Source organism: Dreissena polymorpha, chromosome 13, assembly GCF_020536995.1.
Source record: "Dreissena polymorpha isolate Duluth1 chromosome 13, UMN_Dpol_1.0, whole genome shotgun sequence".
NCBI classification, from domain to species: Eukaryota; Metazoa; Mollusca; class Bivalvia; order Myida; family Dreissenidae; genus Dreissena; species Dreissena polymorpha.
The window spans coordinates 62,779,480-62,803,469 of NC_068367.1; the positions used below are offsets into that span (position 1 = coordinate 62,779,480).

A 23,990-nucleotide genomic window follows, 5' to 3' on the forward strand; every position below is an offset into this window, starting at 1 on the left:
GACCATCTTTGCGGCCATCTTGACGGCCATTTAGGACGTCATGTTAAATTTATGTGTAACATTATTAACTTACACTTTGTCTGATTATATTTATGTGTTCTTAGCCCCCATAAACCTGGGTATAGACACCAAATTCGTCAAATTTAAGTTGATAGTTACATAATTATGATCATAAATAGGTTTTAGCAGCAATCATGGCGGCCATTTTCGACGCCATGTTGAATTTGTGTGTAGTACTAAATTAAAATTAACCAATTTCTGATGATCATAATGTGTTCTTTGCCCCTTAAAACCTAGGTATAGACACCAAATTCATCAAATTTGATTGGATAGTTACATAGTTATGATCATTAATAGGTCTTGGCGGCCATCCTGGTGGGCATTTTGAAAAATACAACTTTCCGGTCAGATTGTGGTAAACTGTTTATATGTTTTTTAAGGACCTTCTACCCTACCAAGATCAGTTAAAATACGTTTTGTAGCATTTTTTTTTCGGGGGGGGGGGGGGGGTCAAAGTGTATATTGGCCCTACTTCGGTTAAATTTCTACCAGACAATTTATGAAAATAAAGCTGATTGAGGCCCCATCTTCAAAGGGGAAAAAATACCAAAAGCTGCCAGTACCAGACTGTTATCAACCATTTTATATGCTACTGGCATGCATCTTCCAAGATATATATGTGTAGTTTTGCCCCCTTTACTGGTACGACCCACCTCAATTTTGGGTACTTGGCTGAAGGACTATATAACACGTGCTATGAATAGTTTGTAACTCCATTTGTTTATATTTCGATATAGGGAAACGAAAGTAGACCAGAATGTTTGTCGGAAATTTCGATACTTTTTCTGAAAAACTCCAGGTTGCATTAAACGCGCGAGATTTCATTCTAGCGTAAATATTCAGCCGCCGAAACAGGTCTGTTGTGCGAAATATTGCTTTTCAGAAAATGCTAAACATCTAGCATAGCATCGAAATTTATTTAATATTTACTTTCATGATGGAGTTATATGCAGCTACCGCTTGCATATTCTGCGCGGCGCTTTTTGCGTTCTTGCTTGCGATTAATCGCGTTCGGCTATATAACAAACTGAAAGAACCTAATAATAATCTGTGTGCAACGGAAAACACGTGCTGCGGTGGAATAAAATTGAAAAATGGCGAACTGCCGGCTGGAAAACTGCCGACGAGAATGCCGACTGTCATGCCGTCGGATGAATACGCCGAAAAAATAGTTCCACTCAGCGAGAATTATCATTTCACGCGAAAATGCAACTACAAGTGTGGATTTTGTTTTCACACTGCGAAAACATCATTTGTGTTACCGCTTGACGATGCGAAGAGAGGGCTAGAACTCTTAAAAAGTGCGGGTGAGTGGTCGATCAATATACTTTGATATGAGCGGCGTTCTGCAAAAACTGGACTTAACGCATGTGCGTAGAGTCATTCCAGATTAGCCTGTGCAGTTCACGCAGGCTAATCAGGGACGACTCTTTCAGCGTCTTCTGGATTGTTCGTTTGAAGAAAGTCTCTTCTCAATGAATATCCATTTTAAACGGAACGTTTCGTCCCGGATTAGCCTGTACGGACTGCACAGGCTTATCTGGAATGACACTTAAAGCTGAGCCCAGTTTGCCCAGATTGAGGTTCTATTAAAATAGTTGTTTCACGCGATTCGTCATCAAAAATGACTTGTTTAAGAACATACAGCTATCTTTTGTTGAGTTAAGAAAATATAATCTGCAAGATACTGATGTTTATTTGGAGTATCTAAAATGTCATAGAATACAAAGGAAGTAAATTATTGAATTCATTAAAATCGACTAGTATAATACTTGAAGAGTGCATTCGTTATGAATGTATGATGTTTTCTTTTCTTGTTACTGTATGATGTGAGAAATTCAGAACGTTACCGCGATGCATGTTTGTTTGTTGAGATTTAAACCTCGAAAATTCAAATGTTTAAATCTCATTTAACCGCATTTTATGAATCATCAAAATATATGCCTCGCTGTGTGAAAAGGGGGTTAAATGCATGTGCGTAAAGTGTCGTCCCAGATAAGCCTGTATATTTCGCACAGGCTAATCAGGGACGACACTTTCCACCTAAACTGTAAGGGTCGACCTTTAAACGACAAATACAATAAAAGTGAAGAGAGTCTTCCCTGAATAGCCTGGCTTACAGTTTAGAGAGACTTCCCTGAATAGCCTGTGCGGATTGCACAGGCTAATCTGGGGAGATACTGTACGTATGTATAAAAAACCTTTTTACATAGCGAGGCTCATATATATATATATATATATATATATATATATATATATATATATATATATATATATATATATATATAAATATAAGTATATAGGCATATAAACGACGTTTCAATTTCTCAATCAGGTAATTTTGGGCCCGGTTGCTCAAGAGGCAAAACTGTATATTGACTTTAGACCTAAACACAATTTATTGGAAGAGCAATTGTATTAGATCAGGTAATTTTGGGCCCGGTTGCTCAAGACGCAAAACTGTATATTGACTTCAGACCCAAACACAATTTATTGGAAGAGAAATTGTATTATCAAACTATTCGAGCTCACAAATTTGTTCAAAATCAACACATACGAAAGTCTTAACATTTCCAATCACACGAATAACTTGATCAAACAAGAAATCAAAGTACTGACAGTACTGGTGTGACGATGCTTTTGAGAGGATGGATATAAAAGCATCAAGTTAAGTTTATCTACATCACCACAATCACCACAATTGTGTATGTTGGTACGAAAAAAAAAATTTGGTACAAAAATTTTGCGAAAAAAAATTGAGTATGAAAACAAATTTGGGTACGAAAAAATATTTGGGAACAAAAAAATTGGGACCGAAAAAAATTTGGGTACGAACAAAAAATTGGGGAGGAAAACAAATTGGGTACGAAAAAAAAAATGGGAACGAAAAAAAATTGGGTACGAAAAATGTTAGGTACGGAAGTAAAATTGGGTGAACGGGAAAGTAGTACCTGTGGGGAACTTGACCCACACTCGCACATTTTTGGCCCTTTCCGTCAAACATCAGATAAGTTCCTCGAAGGCAATAGTATGAATACACATTTCGGAAGCGGTAATGCGGTCCTACTTACGCGCGTCAAAATGCAAGCGAAATATGTACACAAGTCTGTCAGGAATGATTGAATAAACGAAGAAAATTATGTATTCATGTAAGTTTTTTGAAGGAATGTGCATAAAATATATTAAACAAGAGCTGTGTTTGTGAAACACAATGCCCCCTGCTGCGCAGCTTTGAAGCCATATATTTTACCTTTGACCTTGAAGGATGTCATTGACCTTTCACCACTCAAAATGTGCAGCTCCATGACATACACATGCATGCCGAATATGGAGTTACTATCTTCAATATTGCAAAATTTTACCTTTGACCTTGACCTTGAAGGCTGACCTTGACCTTTCACCAATCAATATGTGCAGCTCAATGAAATACGCATGCACGCCAATATTGAAAAAGTTATGGCCAATGTTAAAGTTTTCGGACAGACAGACAGACGCTTTATATTTGACATTTGACCTTGAAGGATGACCTTCACCTTTCACAACTGAAAATGTGCAGCTCCATGAGATGCACATGTATGCCAAATATCAAGTTGCTATGTTCTCTTATTAAAAAAGTTATGGCCATTAAAGTTTTCGGACAGACAGACAGACTGACACACTGACTGACTGACTGACAGTTTAACTGATATAGGCCACCCTACCGGGGGCATAAAAAGCAATTGCGATATTTTTCTCAGCCACATAATTGTTAATAGTTTGATATCACAAAATGAAAGTGAAAGTAGAACTGTCAAAAATGACAACCTGTCAACGTGTTGTTTTTGCTGGCACGAGAGGGCGATTACACTCAATGTGTTCACATTTTGACCATAGGCTTTGTCAATGACCTTTATAGTACGGGTAGCTTTGATATTATTTATTGCTATCATGTAACTGCATGATTGTGTATATGTTTACAATACACAAAGCATAAATAATGATATAAATATACTGATTTAGCTTATAATAATCTGAGAACTATAGCCAGGTCAATTAAGGACTTAAAATACAATTTTGTGTCCTGATTTCATGAAGAAATGACCATGCATGTCCTAGATTTCAAATTCAAGGCCGTGGTGTGACACATTGGTAGCATTACCGTTAAACTGTTACCAGGCTTATGAAATTATTTTTTATTGAACTATCTAAGGAAATCTAAATCAGGCACTGATTTTTCTTGTTTTAATACAGTCATAGATCAGTTGTGGCCTCTGGGTAATGACCAATTTTTGCTTACCTGTCACACCCTTAAAACTTTCCACACGTCTATAATAGCAAATCTGGATTTAGGTGATCTTCAATGGTACATTTAAACTTAAGCTCTGTTACAAGAGTGCTGGTAAAGTCCAGTCACATATTTAAATCTAGGCCATGTCAAAATCAAAGTGTCAAAGACAAATGAAAGATGCGTTCATTAATTGTTGTCCAGTTGTTTACTACTGCTGTAAGTTTTTATATAATATGACTGATGAACATCATGTGAGAGAAAATTCACATTATCATTGTATATCAGGTTTAGCAGCCCTTTAGATAACAAAGTATGCTAGTTTTCAATGTCGCTTCTGGGGATCAAACCCGTAGGGCTTTTAGGAAGATTCTGAAATTTTCGATCCCTCGAGAGCAACCAAACCAAAAATTAAGTCAAATATTGCCGACTCGGTTTTTTGAGTCGGTTCATGAGGGATAATGGAGCTTGATTGGTCATTGTCGGCTCTGGTACTACTTACATGTACCCCGGGTACTCTTAAGTATACTTACATGTACCCTGGGTACTCTAAGTATACTTACATGTACCCCAGGTACGGTTAATAAACGTAATTGTAATCGGTCCATATTAGACTGTACCCGAGTTGTATTCGCGCCCAAAATCCGATGTCGTAAAACGCGCAACCGATTATCTTAAACACACTTCTCTTAAAAAAAAAACACTGCATCAACATGCTTTTTGAGTATGTGTTCCGATAATATAGAGGCCATTCTACAGAAAATTGACATAAATGTGTAATTACAAAAAAATAGTCGACAACGACTGATTTTGGGTTAAATTTCCCGGGTACATTTTAGTATATTTACCGTACCCGGGATACATGTAAGTATACTTAAGAGTACCCGGGGTACATGTATGTAGTACCCGAGCCGACAATGAACAATCGAGCGATAATGGAAGGTGCAACATCTCTCACGCCGCCTTGCATCGCCTTTAGCAGTATTCAACTCTGAACAGGAAAGTGCTGGAGTCATTGGTCCCGAGGGACAAGAAAAACAATTGATTAATGTTCGAAATGAATAATTTGATTAATGCCAATTCTATTATTTGAGCCAGGTCACAGGAAAAGCGCAGTCAAATCAGTATCCAATTAAATTATTTGTTATTGTCAAAAAAACGCTTTAAAGCAAACAGCTTTCAAGCGACTGCAGGCTGATCTAGATCCAAACTGGCCACAATCGCCTTAATGTCTCTTTTACTGTGACACAGTTCATTTAACTTTAAAATGATAAAAAGTACTAACACTAAGAAAGAGTACGAACCAGTAAAGAGTTTGAAATCACTGTTGAATTTCAGGACAGCTTGGTGATCTGCAAATCCCCGATGAAATGTTGATATCGGGTATCATAGTCATTCATTTAGTCGCAAAATGCTCGAATACAATTTATAAAGCACAATGTGACTTATATTGATAACTAAAAATACCAGTATGCAGTTTTGCCGTGTAAAGCTGTTACGATCCAGAAAGTCCTTCATTCACATTGAGTATATATCCTTCGAATTCCAACTATTGTTGTCATAAGCGGAGATTTAGTGAATAAATAATTCATATATATTCTAAATGACAGCTTCTAAATAGCGAAACAAGTCAATTTATGCAGTAAGAAAGTTTTGAATCGAGACTCTCATCGGGGCGGCCATTGTTGAATGTTGAAACACGAACGACAACTCTGCTAGGAGAATGTTATCAATGACGAGCAATCTCCTACGCAGTGGCTAATGCAAAAGGGAAGTTACTGAAAAATCGAGTTATTTCAATCGGACTGGCTCGGTGTTTTACATAGGTCGCCATTGTGAAAAAAAAATTGATGGTTATGATACCTTGGACGATGCTGTTTCAGCATCGTCAAATAGTTGTCGGCTATACGCTTAACTATCCGTTCAAGTTTTCTTCAACCAGGCCCGGATTGTTTAAACGTTTCAGGCATGAGGAAAATCAACTTCTCCGGTGGCGAACCGTTCATAGTGAAGAAGGGAGCGTTCGTCGGGGAGCTGGTTAAGTTCTGCAAACAAACGCTGGGCGTCGAGAGCGTCAGCATCGTCAGTAACGGAAGTCTCATCTCGGAGCGCTGGTTTGAGCAGTACGGTGAGTGCTATCATACCCCCTCATGAGCCGCGTTGTTGGGTGCGCAAAGTGCCGTCACAGACGACAGACAGACGTCAGGGACTACAATTTCCTCCTAAACTGAATGTTCGCTAAGAAGAGACTTATTGAACACAAAAAATACAATACAAGCTGAAAGTGTCGTACCTGATTAGCCTGTGCGGTCTGCACTTGCTAATCTGGGACGACACTATACGCATATGCATTAATCCCTGTTTTCCCAGAACGCAGCTCATATAATCTCTCTGTTGCTCGATCGGTCGGTCCGCATACAATGTTTATTGTTTATTGAGCTTATTACCAATGCTACTTCCACATGTTTAGCGTTTGAATCCATACTTCAAATATATCATCACAATGAAGCGAAGATATGCAATACACATATTAACATGCACATGTGATTCCGTAATCAATTTTACTTATCGCGTCAAGATAATGTGAATCTCAGTTCGTCACTTATATACGTTTTTTCAAAAAAGGGTCAAATGTGAGTTTCGTTGCAACATTTAGTATTAGTTTTTAGCAATATCATATCTAGCTAGTGTGTGTTTAGCCCTCCTGTAACCTATATTTTAACAACTGTTACAGTTTTAAAATAGCGTTATCAATTTTTACTATAACCTAAGTTATCGCCATGGGTAGCAAAGTCAACGATTGTATTACATTTATAAGATTTTGCAAATCATTATATATCTACATATTTAAATTCAATCGCTTGTCGGGTTTCATTCGCATGATTTGGTTTCATTCAATATTTCATCCTTAGTTGTTTCAATGAGGTCGTCAACGTATCAGCTTCGCTTATTCCATATAATGAATAGCATTAATAATTAATATTTCTCTTTAAAAATCAGTAGAAATCATTCGGCCAAGAACAATATGCTTCTTGTTCTGATAAAACTGGGCTTAATTCGTGTGCGTAAAGTGTCGTCCCAGATTAGCCTGTGCAGTCCGCACAGGCTAATCAGGGACGACACTTTCCGCTTAAACTTGATTTTCGGTAAGAAGGGACTTCCTTCAAACTAAAAATACCATAAAAGCGAAAAGTGTCGTCCCTGATTAGCCTGTGCGGACTGCAAAAAATACGCCATTTTAAATTAAAACATCTTCAAAATGTATGCAAGCATGTATCATAATGTTTGAATAAGTCTCACAGACTCAATCAATAATTAAATAAAAAATGTCCTTTTTTACATAAAAATGGACTATTTGGCGATCATTAATGTACAGTAAAAATTACATTTGATTTATCAACGTTTTCATATGTACAAATACAATAGTCTTAACTATGTGAAATATAAAACGCACAACTATGGTAAAGTATTAAGGTTTATCCAAAAAAAAGGAAATACAGTCTAACCTGAGAACAACGGTCAGTTAAGGGAAACGACGAGATGCATGAGTTAACAATTATACTAGCGTTGATAAAGTCATTGATTTAGTTTTACAATATGAAATTAAATCAATTTATAAGATATCATTCTGTATTTTTCAATGTAAGTTAATTATTTTATTATGATTAGTTATTCGCAATGGGCCTTTGTTTTACACTGTATGCAAACTACTGGGTGGGGTAACGACGTAGCAATACTACCAACTTCTTATAACTAAGAAAGTTAAAACAGGTGTCGTGATGATTTAATGAATATAAACTAATTATTTTAAAAAAAATACGGTATTTTAGAACTTTTCTTTTTTTCGTCAATCTGGTTGACGGTCCCTTCAAAATTTATCTGAGTCAATACTCTAAATCAAATTTAGTTTGGTAAAATAACATTCAGTAAAATATTGAAAGCACAACTGGTTTAAACTTGATTTTTGTTTTTCGAAAAATGCTAATTGTCTAAAAATGCAAATGAAGGCACAACGGTCATGGAAACTTTTATGCACTGAAAGCAATGGCCTATTTAACGTACTTTTCAAATAACTCGAAGCACGCTTTAATAACTTGTAAACAATAACGGTTTATCATACAGTAATATCCATATCGGCCTTGTAAACAAACCTAGGCCAAAACTAGTTATTCTAACCATTCCGATAGTAGGCCTTATCGCAATGTAAGCCTTAATGCATAAACAAGTTGTTTGTTTCCGCTTACCCAACCGATCCTACTTATTACGCGCCGACCCGTAATTTTACTGTTGTATACCAGGTTGAATCTTCGGTAAATTTTGCTAAATTCCCTACCGGGTAAATAACTTTAAATTTTGCGATCATGTTTGCTTCGTGCGATCATAAAAACTAAATTAACGTGAAATTAACTGAAGCTAACTAAATTAAGACTATTACAAATACAAAATAATGTTAAATAGCGATGGTTTCTGCAAGTCAATGCATATTCTTGTTAAATTTGGAATTGTTAAGAATGTAAACGAAGAAAACAAGTTCAGCCGACCGATACCTACCCAAAAATTTTGTTGATGTTAGTGGAAACATTTTGTTCTCTTTTTGCAAAACAATAATTTGCTATTAGACTAATATCGAGTGCATCACCATCATGTGAGCTATATCTTAGTCATGTTCGCAAAAATGTGTCGTACAAGTAAGGTAAAAGAATGAGACTTTAGAAAGAGCGTGTGTGTGAACAGATAAGTAAAGTGACACATTTTTTTTTATTGAACGGTTTATGCGGTGTTCTGTTTTAATGCTTAGCTGTCCGTCCGTGCGTGCGTCTGAATGTTTGTCTGTAAATCTATCTGTATTTTTGGCTTTAATCTTTGGGCGATTTTTTAATGCGTCTGTTTATATCTTACTTTATCTTTATCGACACCGATTACATTTGCTTGTCAAATGATATTTTTTTATCAAATATAACGATAACGATGTGTAAAATCACGTTCCTTTGAGTTAATGATTCATGCCTAGTTTTTTTAAATATGCTTAATAAACTTGTTGTTATACTCGCAACAAACAATACAAAGTAAATTCCACAGCTTAAAAATGCGGTTCTCAATTGAAATGACATAAAATTAAAACGTGCAAGTAGTAGTGCCGAAATTAATATTTGTCACATTTTGTATATATATGCAACCTAAAACGTTAGCTTTATGTTTTAGTATAATAAACTGAGGTTTATATTCTGTTGCGTGGTTATACGAAAGACGGTCTTACGAACTTTAAACCGTTATTTTCTTCATGTGCATCCCAAAGGCAACTGTTTCTTAAATATGAGCACTGCTCTAGAAAAACGGGGTTAATGCAGTCCGCACATTCTGATCAGGGACGACACTCTCCGCTTTTGTTGTATTTTTTGTTGGAGGGAAGTCTCTTCTTAGCAAAAATCCAGTTAAGTCGGAAAGTGTCGTCCCTTATTAGACTGTGCGGACTTCACAGCTTATCTGGGACGACACTTTACGCACATGCATTAAGCCCCGTTTTCCTAATTCCCGTAAAATGTGTCTTCAGGTGAGTTTTTGGACATTTTGGCTGTCTCGTTCGACAGCTTCGATGCCGATGCAAATGAGAAGATCGGTCGACAGCAAGGACAGAAAAGTCATCTGATAAGCCTTCGATCCGTGCGAAGACTGTGCGTCGATTATAAGGTAATACGCTGATGGTAAACACCAATTTATCGATAAGAATGCGAAGACTGTGCGCCGATTATAAGGTAATACACTGATGATAAACAATAATTTATGGATAAGCATGCGGAGACTGTGCGCGGATTATAAGGTAATACACGGATGATAATTAATAATTTATGGATAAGACTCTAATCTGTGCGAAGACTATGCGCCGATAATAAAGTAATGCATCGATGATAATACTTTTTCGATAATAATTTATCATTTAATCGCTGAATTTATAAGCTTTCTATATAAGATGGTCAAACAGTGTTGTTTAGGTCATGTATTTATGATTAGCAACTAGATGTTGATTAGCCTCCGATTTGTACGATGGTTGTGATCAGGTTTTAAGATCATATATTGCTGATAAGCCATGGGCTATTGACAAGCCTCCGATCTGTATGATTACAGGTAATTACTCTACTTTTCGGACACTCTTAGTTTTCGGACACCCTCTTTTTTAGCAAAAATAATTTTTCGTGACTCTTAATTTCGGACATAAGGGTTTTCGTCCATAATTAATGACTATTCATTTTCGGACATTAGATTTTACAGCGCTATTCTACAGACTACGTCCATATTTTTGCTTATCTTGTGACATTTAGATCATATTTGTTTTTGTACAACCGGATTAAGGTCATTAAACCTGGCAGATGCATGTCTGAGGTTAAGGGACCATCATTGTGTACACACCGGTCTTTTTGACCTGTGTACTAACGCGAAAGGAATTGTGGGTAGCACTTCTTTTACGAGTTAAAAGTGAAAGCGAAAGAAGGTCTGACCATCGTGCTTCTGATAATTTCTATCAGTCTTAATAGAGATTCAAAATCACATTTAAAAATTATTAAATAACATTTCTTTAAACAACATTCAGTTTTAAACACACAATAAAAACGATTTTTCTTCCATTATTAACATTTTTATTCCTTCGCAGAACTACCTTGGCGGAAGCATAATTCCCTTAACCAGGGGAATGTGGAGCGTCTTATTACAGAGGTGACAATAACGTAGTGACGTCACCATCTATGTTTAGAATGAGGGACCATTACATTCGCGTAATTGAGTAAAAAAACATGCTTCCGGTAGACAACAATGGATTCACCAACAGCATTTGAAACTGATCCGTTTTATTAAGGAAGGAGAATCTGTTATGTTCTTACCTTTTGTTCTATATCATTTTAGGCAAGAGTTTGCAAAGATGTGAAGTTGTATTCATATTTTTGATCAGTGAAATAAGAGTAAATCACAATAAAATAATTGTACAGTGATTTATCGCTTTTATTTCAATATAATTATAATTTTCGTCCGTCTTAATTTTTGTCTCTAAATTTTCGGACAACTGTAATTTTGGATATTTTTCGTATCTTAATTTTCGGACACGAAATATATTTTTAACTGTCCGAAAACGTAGAGTTATAATGATATTGTGCGCTGGATTAAAGATCATGCATTGATAATGTGCATTCAAAATCTCCAATCTTTGCGTTTGTTATTATTAGAATGTTGGTGCAGGTGGCATTAAACTGAACACAGTTGTAAACACGTTTGAAAATCCCGAATCTTTGCGGACGTCTTTATAATTATGTTTTTGCAGGTGGCATTCAAATTGAATACAGTTGTTAACACGTACAACAAGGATGAGAACATGGTGGATGAAATCATGCAGCTAAATCCGTGCAGGTGGAAGGTTACTTAACCTAGTGGCATTTATTGAGAACACATTATGTTTAATTCTCTGAAAATTTCCTGTAAAATTAACGCATTTGGCCATGCTTTTGATATACTTTCGTCTGGTGTTTTAATGTATATTTAGATAGGTACATTTGTATTAAGAAAGACGGTAATATCCCGACTGCTGGGGATGCATATTTTGCAATGTCTTGTTGTCGAGCGACCCAATATGATCTAGCATGTACTTGTTGATTAGAAAAATGTTTGGGCTTTGAAAGCTTCGAGTTGTGTGCGGTATTATTCCATCGCAATACGCTACAGTAGGTTTGCACAGAACATGCAACGGGTGACATAAGGGTTAAGTTGGCATTCTGCTTAAAACCTCAATAACGAAGTGGGGTATTTTTATGAAAATTTATTTATGTGTCTAGACTTCGTCCAAGGCCACTCCATAGTTTCTGTTATCACTGCATCAAGAAGCGTAGCATATGTGAGATAACTTGAGTTACGATAATGTTTACACATAACCTATCTCAATACATTGCTTCCGATTATATAAAAGGTATATGGGTATCTAGGTTATCTATTTGAAAATAGGCATATGATTTCCGCTTAATATTAGACTTGATAAATACATAGGTATTTCCATTAACTTTTATTTATAATATAATTATAACCTGGCTTGCGATTGTGTATTTAAGGTGGGTAGGGGTCAAGGTCTAGGTCACCATCGATAAAAATAGAAAAAAAACAGGTTTCCGCGCAATAGTTAGAGAAAAAAATAAACATACTGAATTCAATGTAATGCATGTATATTTTTAAAACAGACCTTTGATTATCATATGTGACGAATAAGGTTTCTGAAAGAAGGAATACGGTTTCTGCTTAATATAAAACATTCACATAAGTAAGCATTTTTGTTGATGCTACCTTTTCCTGTTTACACCTGCGAAGCTAGGAAAAATACAGTATTTAAGTGTCACGATTAACTTTACTTGCTGCTGAATCGTAACTTTCCTTTTTTCTGAATCTTTGCAATAAATGTGATCAAGTGATGCAATAAAGACTAATTATGTCGTTTTCCTATTCCCCAGGTATTTCAGTGCACTCTTATAGACGGCGAAAACACCGGTCGGGATGCACTGAGACGGGCAGAATCCTTTGTCATCACCAACGCGGAGTTTGACGAATTTCTCATAAGACACAAAGATGTCGAATGCTTGTTGCCAGAATCCAACGAAAAGGTGCGCGCGTTATGTTTGATTGGTTTTGATTTTTCTTTTCGCCCGTCCGCACTCGGCTGCCCGAACTTACACGTTTCATGAACACATTAGCTTAATTAAGTGGTTAGCCAGAACACATAACAGTTTCTCACAAATGCCTACCTAAAATCAGTGGAATAGGGTGTGTGTGGGGGGGGGGGTGTAGCGACTGCATAATTTTATCAATACAAATCCCCCGTACAAGGTATGCGGTCGGACTGGGATTCGAGCTTGCTAAGCCCGTTAAACCAGTTATGCGCTCAAACGTTAGAGGTATAGCGATATTATATTAGGTTGACGGTTCTATCTTGGAGATGTTACGTTCTTGCGGTACACGAGTTTATACTCCGTTCGACTTTGCTTACATGTTTATACGTTTTCGGCTTCAGATGCAGAATTCGTACCTGATCCTCGACGAATATATAAGTTTAACATAAGTCAAGATGATCCGTGGAAGTTAAGGTTTTAGTACACATCAGAGAGACACGAGGGACACACGCATTTTGTTTTGTTCTTTTGAAGGGTTTAACTCCACACACGATGTAATGTCTCGCCTAAACGATTTTGTTCACTAAAAAGACTTGTAGTATACATGTATACAGAGTGATCTGATACGGTACAGGCGGACATCCTTTACGGACGTGCTCATAATCAAAACTACATTATGAAAAGAAACGTCCCTTGATTACCTTCCAAAAAACAATTACCATGTCATAGTTTAAAAAAGAAAAATAACGTTATTGCATTTTGGCCTCGTTCTGGGAAATGGGGTTTAATGGATGTGCGTAGAATGTCATCCCTGATAAGCGTGTGCAGTTCGCACATGGTTATACGAGACGACACTTTGTATTGTGACGACACTTTACACGCACATGCATTAAACCCCGTTTTCAAAGAAATAGGCTCGTTTCTCTTTTTCTTGAAAGATGCGGTTTTTGGACTGCACGAAGGGCGCAAAAGAACCCTCGAGATCTTTGCTAGACGTAGGCGTTGAGAATGCCCTGAATTTCAGCGGTTTCGACGAGAAAATGTTCTTTGAGGAGAGGCAAATACGTCTGGAGTAAAGCCGATATGCAGCTGGATTGGTAGCCTCCCTTTGTGAAAAACTTTTGGCAAAGTTAATTGTGACATAGATTTATTATTAGATATTTATATTACAAATGTGTATACATTTGTACATTTTTACAGCGAAACCATTATAAGTATTTCGTAACAGGCTAGGCGTGTTAATAAGGACAAGGAATTTAAATCGACGAGTACCATCGGACTTACCTCCGGTAATTCTGATTTCAGAATGTCAAGGTTTGTATAGGTATCATATTATAACATACACGCACAGGATTTCAAATGTTGGATACGCAAAAACGTACATTAAATCATGTAAAGTCAATAAAGTTATAATATTTGTGTTGAAAGTGAATAATTGAATATAAGAAAATCAACAGATTATTTTAATCTGAAAATCCGATTCGAATATTCAGTTTTTACAAAAAAATGATATTCAGAAAATAAAAAGTTCGTTATATTACAAGGCCGCATTAAAGCTTTGTGCGAACGCCTGTCGTATATTAGTCAATGATCATTATTATGTGATGTGTGTTTATATCATGTTGATTGTATTTTATTTAATTTCATTTGTATTTTTTTACATTGCTGAACTTGATTATCATTGTTAATTTGTTGCTCGTCTCTTTGGCATAAGAATCGTCATTTCAATATTTTTTTTATAAATATTTTATTGTATAATTATCCGTCCTTTTATTGAATGATAAGTTGTGTTTTTTTGCTCATATAATCGAAGATTTTCTTTTAATTGTTTTTTTCTCATTGTCATCATCACATCATCATATTTAAACAATAATACCATCGTCATAATCAGAGTCATTTTTAATATGCAATCACCTACGGCAGCACAGTCATTATATTCGTTGTCCTTAAGAGCATATTACCCTTATTTAAAAGAGTAAGAGCAGTTTCCCCACCATTTCCTACAGGATTCACATTAGTTCGCAACAACTTACTTAACACCATCATCATCATCATCGCCATCATCATCATCATCATCATCATCATCATCATCATCATCATCATCATCATCATCATCATCATCATCATAACCATCATCATAACCACCGCCACCACATTTTATCATCATCATCACCACTTCCATTATCAACACCAATACCATCAACACAATAATCTTTATCACCATCACCACCATTATCACAATCATCATCATCATCATCACCACCACTTCCATCAAATAGTAATTTTGTCAGATTCGATCTTATTTATTTTATCGTCTTCGTAAATGGCAGCTATAAATAAATTCATTCAATTATTGTGACAGTGCTTTTGGATGATCAATATTTTTCCAGAGAAAGTCGCCATGGAGGGTTGTTAAATTTACTTGTTATAAAATAAAATTCTTAGATAAGAACAAGTGGCAACTGATAAGATAATACATACGGAATATTACTCTAGTCAATTGTTCCATGTGTTTGTATCAGTCGAGTGGCCTGTGTGATGACGTATCTCACGAGAGGCGAAGCCTCGAGTGTGATACGAAATAGCGCAAGCCACGAGACTGATACAAACACTTGTAACAATTGACTTGCGTAATATTCAATTTATTATATACAAATTTGAATCATTTTAGTTAAAAAAAAAATAGTTTAAGCGTTCATAATTCACCAAGAATGCTCTTATATTTTTGGCATTCAAAGTGACGTCATTTAAAGTAGTCCGGCTAGTATGGTTATACGGGATTGGAAAACTAGCGAGTAGCATAATACGGGAATTATTTCTGTGCAGTTGTATTTTACCGATTGATACAACTTGTATTTTTTGAGAACATAAAGCAGGTATATAATAAAAATATTCATTGTCAAGCATGGATGGATTTTGAAATGCATTGGTTTTCTATAATGTATCTTAATGGAATACCTTATCGTGGAATGTCGATGCATTAATGGCATGAAAATCAGCCAAGCTCGCTATTCGCGTTTCATGTTTCAATATCGGTCAAGTTTTTTTTATAATGACAAATGTTTGACCTCTATTAGTATATATTTCTAGTACGACCCATCAAAACTAACATTAAATAATAGTTATCCACATAGTAAGACTACTTTAAACACCACGACATTAATTTAAATTTATTTCAAAATAAAACTGTCTGAATATATACATTTTTTGTAGATGTAATCTGACATTAAGGGGAATTTTCCTGCACAAAACCATGATATTGATCCCTTAATTGCAGGGTTGTTTCCTATTATTAACTACAGTGAAAGTTAGGTTTAGTTTCTGGTAACACCATTTTACGTTTTTCTTTTGATTGCATCTTATATTTATATTTCGGTCAGTTATTTATTATTAATAAGCATTAATGTGCATGCATTCCGTGTAATCTCGTCTATGTATTTGTGCTTGTGTATCCAAAACCAAATAAACATTTGCTGTTTGAACATGCAACAACTCTATTCAGATGGAGATGGACTATGGAAAGCACACTATACAAAGATATGTTACAGATAAAAAAAAATTCAATCAATCCCATTAATTGTGTTAATGACACATTATGTTTACTTTGCACATCTACCAAGGACATAAATTGTGATTAATTCAATCCATGTGTAAGTAATTTGTTAACTTTTTAAGTGCGTCGCCGTGTAGCCCACTAATTGCCCATGTGTTTTCATCTATATGGCGGCAGAGCTGGTTGCGGTAACTGTCCGACGAGAAGAGATATCGTAGCAGTGGGCATGGGGGTCGTCTCATCTGGCGTTGCTTTTGTGCGGATATCTTTTTTTCTCGGTCCTGACGTCAATCACATTTTCTATTGACTTTTCGTGCGCGCCACCTTCTCAGTTATTCAGCGTGTACGGATTGATACTCGTTCTTAGTTGTTTGTACTTTCCCCATAAATTATTAATGCGTTAGGTATTAAAATATGTATTTACCAATACCGCTTTGTTCATTAGTAATCGATAAAATCTTAAATCGTATTAAATAGAAAATATGTGTTGGGTTCGCTGGAATATCGATTTTAAATCACGAAAGATCATAGAAAATAATATTTTCTACCAGAGATCTTTGTATTTTTTGCTTACACATGATTTTTTTAGATTTTTTGGTAAAACAATCACGATTATCGATAACTTTCACTTTTTTGTCCACTGTTTTTCGACATAAAGGAATTTGTTTGCAAATTTTAGGTGTAAATGTGACCGAGTTTGCAAAAAATGAAAAAAATAGTACTTCCTGTCTTAAACCGCGTGAAAATACACAGGTTAGTTGAGAAGCGTCACATGCGGTCATGTGGGACAAATATAACACTCTGTGCATCGGTTAAGCATAAAGTTAGCTTTTTTAATGCTTCTATGGATTTACGGCTAACAAATGTTCTGACATTTCTTACATGCTTTCTAAATTTTGAATAAAAAGTAACATAAACTGGAAGGTTGATGTTGCTGAGAGAAAGATTTTGCGATTTTGATTATTGTAAAATTATAAAAACTTACATTGTTCAACTAAATTTTGTTTTACTCTGAACAAACTACAACATAACAAACATGTATACTATTTAGGGATTATGGTTGAGGCTCTTTTTACCGTCTGATCCTAACGTTTATTATATAATTACTAATTAATGTACATATGTATATGATACATGCGATCAGTTTATGTTTTATTTCATCATTTAATTAATACAATTATCGAAATCAAACACACGATGAGTAAAATTAGCTTAATTTCGGCACTTCCGTGATAAAGCTGTCACGCCCAGAACATTAACGTCATATGTTTATGTGCATGAGAGACGTTATTTTTTATGTTCAAATGTATCGTCTTTTGATGTTTGATGTTAATCGTGTTCTTTGAATAGTATTTTTAAGACCGAAAATATTGAGCTAATGAACAGAGTCCCAGATATGATTTATTTCTTGGCATGAAAACACATAATCTATTGGTACAGGTTTTCCTTAACTAGCTACATAAAGTAAATCTACACTTAATTAGAAGTATCTATAGCAATATCACGGAACGCTCGTTTTCATACTAATGCAAATGGAATAGAATAAAGTGTACGATTTTAATATTTTACAATATCCGTGCACTTAGTATGATATTCGAAAATGTGATGTTTAATAGTACATAAAATAAACAAAAATTTAACTTAGAGAATACGTTGACAACACCGTGTGTATCTCAATGAATTCTTTTCTAAGGTATTTTGTACTTTCAAAAAATGTCATTTTCATTGTTAAGTACTTATCAGACGATGAACACGCTGTATGTGCCAGTTAGCAGCATTGTTCGTACGGTACAGACTCAACGACTTCGCGTAATAATTTAATGCCCCTTCATAGTTGCCTTCCATTTCATAGCAGTGTCCAAGCAAATTGAGTGCTGTCTCCGTGTGGTACATGTTGATTTTATTTCTTGGATCAAAAACATAAGACTCGAGACTTCCAAGCACATGTAGCTGTTTGTCGCGTTCACCGAGTCCTCCATACGTGAGATACTGTAGATAGCGTAGGAAAGGACGAGCAGCCACCTCAGCGTAGTCCATCCATTGTTTTCCAACGATACGTCTCTGCGAAACTTCTTCAGTCATGTTGCGCTTCATTTCAAACCACAGTATGTATGGAGCGCAGTATGCTTCTTCTCTAACAAACTTGGCACATAATGCGAATGGTTGTTCATTGTCATCTGATATCATGTTAGCAAAAACATGGAGATCACTTTTTCCTTCTATATCTCTACATCCACACACAGCCTTTACCTTGCTATGATACCTCCTCTCCACGTCATCCAACACTCTAACTGCAGCGTGAAGATGCCCGAAACAGTATAGCACAGACGCCAACTTTAAGCGACTAGAAGCTACATCCGTGTTTAAAGAATATTTGAAACGCCTTATATTTTCGCTGAAAGCATGGTTTCGTAGTCGCAAATATTTAGATGATTGCATCGAATTGTTTAATGCGAACAGGTGGTTAATAAATTCTAAAGCAGCTGATTTCAATTTGGCATTCGTGTAATATTCAAAACATTTGCGTAATTTACAGTTTATATCTTGCTCGAAGATTGTATTCGAATGTTCTTTCTTAGATGTTATTGCTCTTAGGTGAATAAGAAACATTCTCAAGCGCTCAAACGTCAGTGATAAACTGATAATGTTATGTATGCCTACACATCCTAGCACTTCCCCAGCTTGTCCAATGTGCCGTATATCACACCCTTGTAGCCGATATCCTAATTTATCTATATCTATATAAAATAAATCGTGCATGTCGGTCTTTATCAAGTATTCCACGTACTGTAAAAGGCGCCTCTGCTGCGCGAAAGAAATTTTCCCATCGAACAAGTTCACTCCTTCTATGATATAATGAGGGAATTTTCCTAATTGCAGCCACTTTCTTAATACTTGTAAACATAGTAAAAGTAAGAACATAAGGGTTATGTTCCTTCCACAGAGAAGGGTGTGTTCTCTCTATAATGTAAAACATTACAGTTTTACAATGAAAACTTGTGGTAAAATCACCCACCATTTTACTAAATAAGGATTGTTTAAATTAATTTTAAAACAATATAACATTTAATTTGTGTCATACTAAAACTAAACATCAACATTCGTTCTATAAGGTTCGGAGACAGTCGCCATTCTTCGCGGTTGAAATCACTATCAGGATGATCGGCTGGTCCCAGGAAACACGGAGCTCCTTGTGCAGCCTCAAGTAATTGGGCAGGCGGCCAGTCTCTACCTCTGCATCTGTCTATCCAGTGTTGTATTTCAGGAAGAGGATGGCAAACGTGAAATGCGTCTACAATATCCCAGTTGGGTATATTACTCACCGAAGGTCCATGTTTTGTTATCTCTACATCATCTTTAACTACTTTATGCATCTGCTCTGTTTCCTTTTTCCATTGTTCTGAGCTAAACAGTACTTGCCCAGAATCTTTCCGCACATACCTTTCATCACACAGTCGTGTCTCCGGCAATAATCATCTTAGTACCACTGACACCAAATCCAATTCCTCGCTAGATCAGCATGTAACCTACCATCACACATATCAAAACAATGTCTCCTCGTAACTACCGTAAGTGAACGTAATTTGATATATTGTTAGCAACAGTGACCTTGACCCAACTGACCTGAAATCATTACCTATCAGCGCATTATCGGTCTACATATCACCTAAATTATTAGTAAAAAAGAAGCTTAATTCTGCTTAATTGCAAATCAGAGTTATGGGCATTGACCTTCACGCAATTACCCTGAACACATTTAGGCAGTTCCAATTTGAATAACTGCGTTAAAGTCGGAAATATAGAGATGTTGAACGGTTACCTTTACCAATATCCAAGTTCAAAAAAAGCCATCGTTCTTCTAAATTGCACTTCAAAGATTGTGCCCGTTTACCATACAATCATTAAGCAGACATCCACGCAGACGCCGACTTCGACATTTTGATGAGTAGTAAAGCTCAAACTATTCAGCGAAACTGAACAAATGATATACATATTGTACGATGTAGCGCCATGTTCGACATAAAGGAATTTGTTTGCAAATGCTAGGTGTAAGTGTGAACGAATTTGCGAAAAATGAAAAAAAAGTTCTTCCCGCCTTACACCGCGTGATAATACACAGGTTAGTTGAGAAGCGTCACATGCGGACAAATATAACACTGAGTTCATCGTTTTAGCATCAGGGTAGTTTTGTTAATGCTTCTTTGAAGTTACGGCTAACACATGTGTTGACATATCTTATATGCTTTCTCAATTTTGAATAAAAAGTAACATACAGTGAAAGGTTGATGTTGCTGAGAGAAAGATTTTGCGATTTTGATAATTATAAAATTATAAAAACTTACATTGTTTAACTAAATTTTGTTTTTCTCTATACAAACTACAACATAACAAACGAGGATACTATTTTAGGGTTTATAGTTGAGGCTGCTTTTGCCGTCTGATCCTCACGTTTATTATATAAATACTAAATAATGTACATATGTAAATGATACATGCGATCAGTTTATGTTTTATTTCATCATTTAATTAATACAATTATCGAAATCAAACACACGATTAGTAAAATGATCTTAATTTCTGCACTTCCGGGATAAAGCTGTCACGCGCAGAACATGTTTATGTGCACGCTATTCTTTATGTTCAAAATGTATCGTCTTTTGCTGTTTGATGTTAATCGTGTTTTTGACAAGTTATTTTGTTTATTAAGACCGAAAATATTAAGCTAATGAACAGAGTCCCGGATATGATTTATTTCTTGACATGAAAACACATAATATATTGGTAAATGTTTTCTTAAACTAGCTACAAAAAGTAAATCTACACTTAATTAGAAGTATCTACAGCAATATCACGTAACGCTCGTTTTCCATACTAATGCAAATGTAATAGAATAAAGTGTACGATTTTAATATTTTTCAATATCTGTGCACTTTGTATGTTCTTGGAAAGTGTGATGTTTAATAGTACATACAATTAAAAAATTAAACAATACAGTGCGTATCTCAATACATTTGTTATAAGGTATTTTGTACTTTTAAAAGTTGTCATTTTCATTCTTAAGTATTAATCAGACGATGCACACGCTGAACGTGCCAGTTAGCAGCATTGTTCGTTCGGCACAAACTCAACGACCAAGCGTAGTAATGTAATGCCCGTTCATAGTCTCCTTCCATTTCATAGCAGTGTGCAAGCAAATTGAGCACTGTCTCAGAATGATACATGTTTATTCTATTTCTTGGATCAAATACATAAAACTCGAGAATTCCAAGCACATGTAGCTGTTTGTCGCGTTCTCCTAGTCCTCCATACGTGAGATACTGTAGATAGTGTAGGAAAGGACGAGCAGCCACCTCAGCGTAATCCATCCAATATTTTTGAATGGAAGTTCTCTGCGAAACTTCTTTTTCAGTCATGTTGCGCTTCATTTCAAACCACAGTATGTATGGAGCGCAGTACGCTTCTTCTCTAACAAACTTGACACAGAATGCGAATGGTCGTTCACATAATACGTTGTCATTCTTATCTGATATCATGTTAGCAAACACCTGGAGATCACTGTCTCCTTTTATACGTCTGCATCCACACACAGCCTTCACCTTGCTATGATACCTCCTCTCCACGTCATCCAACACTCTAACTGCAGCGTGAAGATGTCCGAAACAGTAAAGCACAGACGCCAACTTTAAGCGACTAGAAGCTACATCCGTTTTTAAAGAATATTTGAAACGCCTTATAATTTCGCTGAAAGCATGGTTTCGTAGTCGCAAATATTTAGATGATTGCATCGAATTGTGTAATGCGAACAGGTGGTTAATACATTCTAAAGCAGCGGATTTTAATTTGGCATTCGTGTAATATTCAAAACAATTGCGTAATTTACAGTTTATATCTTGCTCGAAGATTGTATTCGGATGTTCTATCTTAGATGTTATTACTCTTAAGTGAATAAGAAAAATCTCCAAGCGCTCAAACATCAGTGATAAACTGATAATGTTATGTATGCCTACACATCCTAGCACTTCCCCAGCTTGTCCAATGTGCCGTATATCACACCCTTGTAGACGATATCCTAATTTATCTATATCTATATAAAATAAATCTTGCATGTCTGTCTTTATCAAGTATTCCACGTACTGTAAAAGGCGCCTCTGCTGCGCAAAAGAAATTTTTCCATCGAACAAGTTCACTCCTTTTATGATATAATGACGGAATTTTCCTAGTCGCAGCAACTTTCTTAATACTTGTAAACATAGTAAAAGTAAGAACATAAGATTATGTTCCTTCCACAGAGAAGGGTGTGTTCTCTCTATTATGTAAAACATTACAGTTTTACAATGAAAACTTGTAAAATCACCCACCGATTTACTAAATAAGGATTGTTTAATTAATTTTAAAACAATATAACATTTAATTTGTTTCATACTTAAACTAAACATCAACATTCGTTCTATAAGGTTCGGAAACAGTCGCCATTCTTCGCGAGTGTAATCGCTATCAGGATGACCGGCTGGTACCAGGAAACACGGAGCTACTTGTGCAGCCTCAAGTAATTGGGCAGGCGGCCAGTCTCTACCTCTGCATCTGTCTATCCAGTGGTGTATTTCAGGAAGAGGGTGGCAAACGTGAAATGCGTCTACAATATCCCAGTTGGGTATAGTACTCACCGAAGGTCCATGTTTGGTTATCTCTCCCATATCTTTATGTTGCTGCTCTGTATCCTTTTCCCATTGTTCTGAGCTAAACAGTAGTTGCTCAGAATCTTTCCTCACATACATTTCATCACACAGTCGTGTCTCCGGCTCCGGTGTGTCTCGCCTGATGACCTGAAGCAAGTACTGTTGCGGCGGAGTGTGGTCGTCATGAAGCATCAGAAGGTTAGCCATACCAGCCTTCCAGTCTCTCCAGTCTGTCATGATGTTTGTATGGTGATAACTTTGTAAAAGATCGATATCAGAATTGAGACCAGGAGTGGTGGTACCTTCTGATTGACTCCCAAAATGAAAACACTCAACTTTAAACCCCTTTAATTGCCGTGTTATCGTCTCCATGCTCTCCCTCAGCAAGTATGTTTCTCTCCTCTCCATTACGGTGAATTTCCCGGCTCCAATACCATCGAGTACTTCCGATAGCCGGATCGACAAAGCAGGGAAGTGCTCTGGAATCTGGATGAAAAAAAAATAATTCAGCACTGCGTTTGTTATTATTATTAATTACCATCAGTGTTATAAAAAATATCATTTTAAAGGCCTTAATTCACAAATTGACAATTTCAAACTTGTTGTAATATTCCACAAATAAAAGAACGGTATGTCAGTTCGTATGTCGGTTGGATGCCAAAACAGTTAATGATTACACCTATTAATGCCTATAAGATTGTATAAATATTTGATTGGTTTTAAATAAATATTAATTGTCTTCACCATTACCTAGTGTAATGAGTTTCTGAAAACAAAAAACTGCCGAGTAAACAAAGAAGTCT

At 36.0% G+C, this 23,990-nt stretch overlaps 1 protein-coding gene and 1 pseudogene across 1 annotated transcript in view; one reads left to right on the top strand and one right to left on the bottom strand.

Annotated features, from left to right (window-relative positions):
- Positions 1-887: 887 nt before the first annotated feature.
- LOC127855214 (radical S-adenosyl methionine domain-containing protein 2-like) lies at positions 888-14,058 on the top strand (annotated as a pseudogene).
- A 3,458-nt stretch (positions 14,059-17,516) lies between these two features.
- The window catches only part of LOC127854713 (uncharacterized), a 64,391-nt gene continuing 57,917 nt past the window's right edge, over positions 17,517-23,990 (bottom strand). Inside the window, exons 5-7 of the mRNA XM_052389772.1 lie at positions 19,834-19,951; positions 18,478-18,652; positions 17,517-17,530 (exon numbers count right to left, since the gene is read on the bottom strand). Of these exons, the coding sequence (XP_052245732.1) occupies positions 17,517-17,530; positions 18,478-18,652; positions 19,834-19,951 (307 nt within the window). The remainder of the gene's footprint in view (positions 17,531-18,477; positions 18,653-19,833; positions 19,952-23,990) is intronic.